This window comes from Schistocerca gregaria, chromosome 1 (genome assembly GCF_023897955.1).
Source record: "Schistocerca gregaria isolate iqSchGreg1 chromosome 1, iqSchGreg1.2, whole genome shotgun sequence".
In the NCBI taxonomy this organism is placed as follows: Eukaryota; Metazoa; Arthropoda; class Insecta; order Orthoptera; family Acrididae; genus Schistocerca; species Schistocerca gregaria.
The window spans coordinates 1,193,600,364-1,193,609,301 of NC_064920.1; the positions used below are offsets into that span (position 1 = coordinate 1,193,600,364).

Genomic DNA, 8,938 nt, shown 5'->3' on the forward strand with positions numbered 1-8,938 from the left:
GCATAAAACGTCAAATAATGTTCTACATACATATATAATATATTCGAAAAATGTTTACACAGTCTTGCTTTATCGCTTCACTTGGTCATGTTTATTCGTGTTTAAATTATTTCTCTTTCGGCGTGTGCGTGGCACTATATCGATACATGTTAACTGGTCTTACACACACGGAAAAAATTCTATAACACGCTTTTTATGACGACTGGGCAGGAGATGCTACACAGAATTGCCTTAAATGAATGAAATTGAGGAAAATACGGGAGCCCGTACGGTCGTTGCTGTCTGGAGTGACGGAGGAAAGTGATTATTTGAGGCGCGGCAAATTTAAAACCAAAGCCACACGATCGTACGGGCTGGCGTGGGAAGGGTTATGCTGGAGGGCCCGTCTCTCGAGACATTTAGTGGTCGATTCCGCGTCACGTAGGAGTACCCGGATAGCAAGAGGTGTAGGTCGCTAGAGACGGAGCACAATCTCGGAATATGGAAGGATGGAGAAGGAAAGAGGCCGAGTCCTTTTGAAGGATACACCCCAGCATTTGTCTTATCTAGGGAAATCACGGAAAATCTAAAGCAGGATGGCAGGACGCTGGTTTGACCCTCCTGTTCCACTGGCGAACAGAGCGAGGGATAAACGATTATTTACTCGCCTCCTTATCAGCCCTGATTTCTCATATCTTACTTTCGCGGTCCTCACCCGCGATATTTCTTGGCGGCAGTACAATCGTTCGGCTGTTCTCTAAATTTTCTCAATCGTGTTTCTCGAAAAAAACACGTCGCCTTCCGTCAAGAGATTCCCATTTGGGTTAACGAAGCATCTCCGTAACACTTACATGTTGTTCGAACCTACGGGTAATAAATCTAGCCTCCCTACTCTGAATTGCTTCGATGTCTTCCCTCAGTCCCACCTGGTACGGATCCCAAACGCTCGAGCGGTACTCAAGGATACGTCGCACCACCACCCTCTATGCCGTCTCCTTTACAAGTGAACCACCCTTCCCTAAAATTCTCGCAGTAAAGCCAAGTCGCCTCACCTAGCACAGTTTTCTCTTGCTCGTTTCACCTCATATCTCTTTGCAACGTTACGCCCAGATATTTAGAGACTTAACTGTCTCGAGCAGGACACTAGTAATGCTGTGTCTGAACATTACAGGTTTGATCTTCTCACTCATCCGCATTCGCTTTCATTTTTCACATTCAGGGCCAGTTACGATGCATCACACCAACTGGAAATTTTTATCTGAGTCGTCTCTAACATTCTGAGTGGTGTCTGTTTGTTCTATATCGTGTCTCCCTACCACCTTCGCGCAACGACGCTCTGAGCGTGTTTTCTTAGGGAATTAACTAGTTTGAACCTGGGACCTGTTGTTGGTAAGGAGACGCCAGACCACACATGACATGTAGAGTTCAGAAGAGTTCAGTGAGACTAGCGATGATATAACCAAATACTTAATGGTTTCAGCGTCAGCTCCACTGCACTCCCTGTAAAAGAATCTTAATACTAACTAAATTTAGTGGAAGGGGTTCAAGCCTTTCCTATTTATGTCGAAAAAGCAGTTAAGTTTACCATTGGAAATTTTATTCTACTCACAAAACATTGTTTATAAATTGCACTATTGATAAAAGGAAGTGTTTTAATACAGGATGGTAAAAACCAACTGCGTTCAACAAAAATGTGAACGAATATTCCCTGAATGGGTTTCCAAGTTCTACAATGGATCGATGGATGACCTATACCATATCACATCTATAATCTAGGTTTAAATTAAGTTTCACAAAAGATAAAACTATCAAAATGGTCTACAGTGACCCTCAATTATCTTTAATTACTTATCTAACTTGTCGTAAATTACAGTGACTGATGTGGCTTCTCAATAACAATATAACAGAAAAATCATCGCGTTTCAGATGTTTACTTCAAGTGGCAAATGTGAACACCATGAGCTTTAATTGACGATCGACACTAGTATTACGCAAAAAGGGGGTGTAACAGATGAGACTTCTGCAGTTCTGAGTGAAGCTTTATGCACTGTTATGCGGCATCGCGTGCGTTCATTACCTTGTCGGTGTTTGTCAGGGGGCGGCGGGCAGCACAGCTCCGCTCACCTCGCCGTCTCGGAACCAACTCTCTCCTAACTTCTCCTTACCACAATTTACCGAAGTTGGTTTAAAACAACAATATGGCTGTGTTTTCATCTGACCAATCAGGGTCTCAATGTTAACCTTAAGCTCCGCCTACAAAAATTCTGTCTATCCAATGAGAAACGTTCTACTTTTCGTGGTGGGCCAATGTTTTTAAAGTTTGCAACGTAACAGAGACGCGAAAAAGTCTCACGCTAAAACTTGCGGCTGGTGCGGTCCTTTTAGTGTTATTGTAAGATCTATACTGTTCTTCTGGAGGGCTCTATCTATTAACATGGGCTGGGGGTTGGTCTTGTCGTAACAGAGACGCGAAAAAGCCTCACGCTAAAGCTTGCGGCTGGGGTGGCCCTTTTAGTGCTATCGTAAGATCTATACTGTTCTTCTGGAGGGCTATAGCGTTTAACATGGGCTGGGAGGTGGTCCCAGCGGTTAGCTGGCGACGTGGGTGTCTGTCCCTTACTGTAGGGCCTTCTAGTTTAACACAGTTCTGCTCTCGGCTTCTGTTCTCATAGTTTCTCAGTGACGAATCGCACTGATATGTCTGTCACGTGAGCCTTAGTTGCCAGATTTAAACGCGCAGCAGGGCCTTCACGTGAAAAATGATTCGTCTTTCTTGAAGTGAGCTTGGATTTAAATCCTCGTCGTTTGGGCGTATGTCGGCCGTGGTTTTGTTATTTAGTATGAAACGTCCCCTTTGAACAATTATACATGACTGTGCTGAAACTGACACAATATTTTTGGCGCAACACAATCTGACTTTCAAAAATCCCTTCAAAAGAATGGCCCTGACTAACATTAACCTATACCTTTCACAAATCACTAACGTCACCAAAAATCTTCGTTACTCGAACTACTGCAATACAGCGAGCGCCACTACTGCCAGCTAAATAAAAGATTCAAACTACGGAAGGCACTAACTACTGATAGGTATAGTTAGCAAATGAAAGATTTTAATAGAGAAGAAACAATGTATTTACCTTAGTAGTCATAATATATATAGCAGTTCATGACATCGAGTCTTACAAATTTCAAAACTCCACCATCTCTCCCCACGTCCACCGCAGCTGGCGGCTCACCTCCAACTGCGCAACGCTACGCGCTGTTAGCATCCAGCTGCCGCTGCCCAACACTACAATGGCAGACAACAATGTAACCCAGCCAGAGACTGCACACAGCACAGCCAATGATTTTCATACAGAGAGCTACGTGGCGTTACCAATAAAAAACCCACACAGCCTACTTACAAGCAGTCGAATCTGCTCGTCTGTCTCTAAAAGTCTTATAACTGGAAGATAGCTGCCGGAACCCGAAGCCAGAGGCACTACACGGTTCTAGGTGCTACTCTCTCATCTCTCCGGTACACGAAGTCATCGGAATCGCTCAACAGGCGTAGACACATGTCATCCTGATGAGGCACTTGCTTACTAAGTGGTTGTGAAAAAAATACGTGCCGGGAAGGGGGGATTCAATTTTTACATCCCACTCCTGTCACCAATTGTGAAAGAGTACATGGTTTGGGGATGGGGAGAGAAACTTCCGACATCAATGTCAGTGTATGAAATGGCAGGGAAGGGGGAAGAAGGTTGTGAAATGTGCCCCGTGGTGGCTGTGTGCAGGGCGTCGAGCGGTCAGGATTTGATAGTGGGATTCCAGGGCTGCCGTTAAATGACAAAACAGGAAATTAAGTACAATAAAGAGATTTTATTTCAGTAAACGGAGGACAAAGGACGCTCCTAGGGCTCTGCCTTCCAAAAAGACGTCTGTTCTGCTCGAGGTCTGGATTACCAGAGAGAGAAGCGAGTGTGCCCTGCTCCGCAGGACGCTCCCGCGTCCACACACGTGATCGGTATCCCGCGCACGCTATTGGCTAAAAATGAATGGTGTGAATTGGCTGGCAGTTTCAGCAGAGGGCTCCGGTCGTCTCTTGTCAGCAGCTTTAGCTGGACAGAACTGCCTCGGTTTTCAAAGACAAGCGACTTGTGTCACGTAGACACGGCGTGAATTACTCTGGGAGAAAACTTGTAAAGATTCCACTGGGCCATTGAAACAAATCTTTTAAAACTAATTCCCTAAAATATTTCTTGACTGGCTGCCATCCTACACATGGTGTACTTGCTGGTGTACAGCCCAGTTGCAGTTTGTACTACACGACTGTGTGGGAGTGAGAGGATTTGCCTATTATCGTTATTGTTATTGTACTTGTAATCTTAAATATCCTGTGTGTAAAATTTAAAGATTTTAGGATTTTTAAATGGGGAACTGTATCATATGTTCTTCTTTGTTTCGTGGTGCTGATAAACCATGTGGTCATTGGTTGGGCTTTGCACTTCATTCCTTTATTGCATTGTGGAGTTTTTGCAATAATTTGGACTACTGCCTCGGTAAGTCTTAGCATCCTTATCAGATAGCTAGATTACTGTACACTGTGTAAAATTTTCTGTCTGTTTTCTCGTTGCTGTAAACACGCTTTCCAACATATAGTATGAGCATCGTAAATATACAGTAAATGATTTACGCTGTGTTGTGCATTAATCCCATCTTTACACGATCCCCTAGCTATTAGCGCTTAACCTTACATCACGTAAGTGTTTCAAGATCGCTGCAGTGAGTCCATTCACTATCTATGGTCGTTATACTGGTAAAAGACAGACACTGTTTATCACGAACGGCGCACGCACTGAGCCTAAAGTTGTGCAGCAACCTGTACCTGTGATGCATGCTCCTATCACTGCAAATGCTCGTTGCTCGGACTGTGGTCGATGGCGTGATGGCGTTAGCTGAAAGATTCAGTAACTGCCTTGCAAAGTCCTTGGACTGTTAGAGTCAACCATCGCACCATTTAGCAGTTATGACTTTTGTGTGTCAGTAGCAACTTACTAACCGAGTTGTGAAGACACTCTAACTGAAACCTAACAAGGTAGCGGTAAAACATTAACAGACCAACTTAGATAATGTTGCTCGGCGTCAGTGGTGCAACTGGGTACTGCAGCCTCTGGATGATGGGGAGATAGCTCCGAAATGCTTCTCTTTACTGGAGCACAGGTACATTTGACAGGGTACGTGAAGTAGTAGAGCAGTCGACGTTGGAGTTCATCAGTTACACGAAGTGGCTGTGGATGACGCAAAGTTAGTAGTGTGGTGGGCAGTTAGTGCAACGTGAGTTGTTAGACAGATCTTTTGTCACCAAATCATAACCTGTAGTGGGTAATGTGAACAGTATATTGGAACCATTTTTTTGAGAGTAAAACGATCGAAAAGAGCTGCTGTTTTACGTACTGGACAATGCAAGAGCGCACTCTGCCTCTGCGTCTGTGACAGTATTTCGAGCTGTTTTTCATGTTAACGGGGGTAGGACGTCAAACGGGCCGACTTGGAGCAGGAGAGAAACCACAGGACATTTTATTTTGTGCTATCTATACTTTTACAAATAAATTCATAAAACTTTGTCAGCATGACCAGGAAGGATTCAGGATTCACACTCATAGCAGTGGAAGTGCAAAAACATAACTAAATAAATTTTTTTTTTAGATATGAAATTTCATCATTTTTTCACTTACTGTTGGCTGCATTTGTTGCTATAGGTACATTTTTCTTCACAGGTAAGGTAGATTCTTTGATGAATTTTGCACAGAATACAAACCATACTTACAGGTGTATGAAACTGTAGAATTTTCCAAATCTATTAAAAACTGTGCTAAAAATTGAGATAATTAACTACAAAATTTGATTTTTTGTAAACATAAACTTTAAAACGTAACATCTCATTCATTTTTTCATAAATTAAATAGATTTTAGAGTTTCAGACATCTGTAAGTATGGTTCGTATGCTGCGCAAACTTCATCGAACAGTCTCTCTTACTTATGAAGAAAATTGTACTTATAGCAACAAATGCAACCAATAGTAAGTGAAAAAATGATGAAATTTCACATGTAAAAAAAATTATTTTGTTATGTTTTTGAACTTCCGCTGCTACGAGTGTGAATCCTGAATACTCCCTGGTCATGCTGACAAAGTTTTATGAATTTACTTGTAAAAGTATAGACAGTGAAAATTAAAATGTCCTGTGGTGCCTCTCCTGCTCCAAGTCGGCCCGTTTGACGTCCTACCCCCCCGTAAGAGTCATCCATAATCGAACCGTTAGTGTTGCACCCGTTGTGCACTGCACTCGTGTTCAGTGCCACGCAGAGCATCTGCAACTAAGCCGTCTACTGTTCTGTGAGTTCACGTGCTCGATAAATGCAGCCTCGCTTCATCACCAAAAAAGTACATTCCGGGATCAATCTCCCATAATGTACTGAGTGCAGTAGGCAGATGTGTTATTAGGATCAAGAAATTGGTCACACGCTGCACTGCTATTATTTTGTAAGATCTCAGCTGGAGTTTGTCAACATCTCTGAGAACAGATGCTATTGACAAACTGCCTATTGGCTTCTGTCTCGGGTTCTTCGGCCGACGTTCATCTAATGATTTTTCTGACGTTTCGCCAGCACGAGTGGCTGGCATTGTCAAAGCTTCACCCTCCATTGCCGGAGGTGAACTGGAGCCGAGCTGGCGGCCGCAGACTATGTACCTGGCGCGCCAACGTCCGAGGGCTTCTCCGGGGTCATTTCCGGTGCGGTTCTCCTCTTGCTACCTGCGACGGTCGTTCGCTGCAGTACGGGAAGCCAGGATCCGTTTACCTTAAAAGGCTTTCGTCTTTCTTGTTCAAACTGTTGGGGTGTTTTGGTATTTCTACAGCTTCTCTGAACAAGCGGGTGTGATAGTGCTTCTCTACAGCCAGAACTTCGGTGTCGGCGAATTTTTACATGGTCGGTCTCATTCAGTGCGTGCTCTGCCACCGCCGATTTCTCCACCTGTCCCAATCTGCAATGTCGCTTATGCTCTTTGATCCTGGTGTTAATTGATCGTCCAGTCATTCCGACATAGGCTCAAGGAAGAACCCGAGACAGAAGCCAATAGGCAGTTTGTCAACAAGTGGCCACGAAAGCCTTAACAATTTTGTAACAGATGCTATTGTTGGTAAGGCGGGTACCAGGTTGAGATTCATTGGGAGAGTCCTAAGATATTGTAGTCCATCAACAAAGGAGGTGGCTTGCAGAACACTCGTTCGACCTATACTTGAGTATTGCTCATTAATGTGGGATCCGTACCAGATTGGGTTGACGGAGGAGATAGAGAAGATCCAAAGAAGAGCGGCGCGTTTCGTCACAGGGTTATTTGGTAAGCGTGATAGCGTTACGGAGATGTTTAGCCAACACAACTGGCAGACTCTGCAAGAGAGGCGCTCTGCATCGCGGTGTAGCTTGCTCGCCAGGTTTCGAGAGGGTGCGTTTCTGGATGAGGTATCGAATATATTGCTTCCCCCTACTTATACCTCCCGAAGAGATCACGAATGTAAAATTAGAGAGATTCGAGCGCTCACGGAGGCTCTCAGACAGTCGTTCTTCCCACCAACCATACGCGACTGGAACAGGAAAGGGAGGTAATGACAGTGGCACGTAAAGTGCCCTCCGCCACACACCGTTGGGTGGCTTGCGCAGTATAAATGTAGATGTAGATGTAGACGCAGAGTCTCAAGTGCTGATCAACACAACGATTTTCTCGCTCTGATTTCCCCGGGACCTGCGACAGCATCCGAGCAACGGGCTGGAGTGTATTAGGCGACTGGTTTCTGCTGGCGCGGCGCTGGTTCCCGCCTGAACCCAGTGCGTACCGGAGCCGCAGCCGAACGTTTAGCCGCGCAGCCCGCTGTAAGGCGCGACCCGCTGTCGCAGGTGACGTCTGGCAGCATGACGCCTTCTACTGCCACAAGTACAGCAGCCACGGCCACATGAGGGCCTTCCCGACGCCCCGCAACCACACGGTCGTCTACAACTTCGTGGGCAACCGTTTCGGGGTGGACACGCAGCCGCTGGTCAAGGAGTGCCCGCAGCAGTGCCGACCTGCCGACCACCAGGACTGGCTCTACTGCTGAGGTTGCTGGCCCCGCATCCTGCACGCCCAGGAGCGCCCGGCCCACCGTAAGGAGCCGTTTGCTGGTGGGGGGTCGCCTCTCCAGCCCAGACGCAGCCACTCGAGTCCAATGGCGTGGCTCCTGTTGAGCTGACGTCCACTGGGGCTTTCCGTCCTCGAGAACGTAGAATAATAGACTGTGGTCACAATGAGCAGTCCTACCTACCTCACTACTACACTCGTTTTGGCATCCTGTATACTCCGTCTGTCCCAACTGCTCCAAACCATTTTGCATAAAGGAAATGGATTGCTATTCTATGCCTGCATTTGATCCAAGAATGTCCCAGAATGGAAAGCCTTTTATTCCCTTCCATATCAACAAAATCCTTTTCCAAATTTATCGATACAATAAATGTGTCGTTGTTTTTCGTAAATCTGCTCTCTATTACGAGAGTCTCCTTTTAATCCTTTACAATAAAAGTGAAATAAAAATTTACGCTTTCCACCAAAAGTAATGTTTGTTTCTCAAAATAAATTCTTCTAAAATTTGTAAATTTTTTCACGAGTTCAGACCAATTACGGAAGCTACGATTCTACACCTAAAAGTATCGTTTGAGAAGGAAATCCTTTTTATTGATGAAAATACTGTCCTTGCGTGTTATTTTTGTGGTAAGAGTACAAAGGAATTGGCTGGGGAAATGATACAATAACTTGTAATACAATTGCCGTTGTGTTACCTCAATAGATGCTGCCTCACTCCTCCTTACTCCACGTATTTAATTATAAACTTCCTTCTGCAGATAATTTTTAGGAACAGGACAATGAAAGGTTCAGATGATAAGTTAC

The 8,938-nt window shown here is 44.8% G+C and overlaps 1 protein-coding gene across 1 annotated transcript in view; it reads left to right on the forward strand.

The window, feature by feature from the left end:
- LOC126317237 (uncharacterized) overlaps positions 1-8,646 on the forward strand; it is an 86,407-nt gene extending 77,761 nt beyond the window's left edge. The window contains exon 6 of the mRNA XM_049993103.1: positions 7,915-8,646. Coding sequence (XP_049849060.1) covers positions 7,915-8,114 — 200 coding nt within the window. The 3' untranslated portion in view covers positions 8,115-8,646. The remainder of the gene's footprint in view (positions 1-7,914) is intronic.
- The last annotated feature ends 292 nt before the right edge of the window (positions 8,647-8,938 follow it).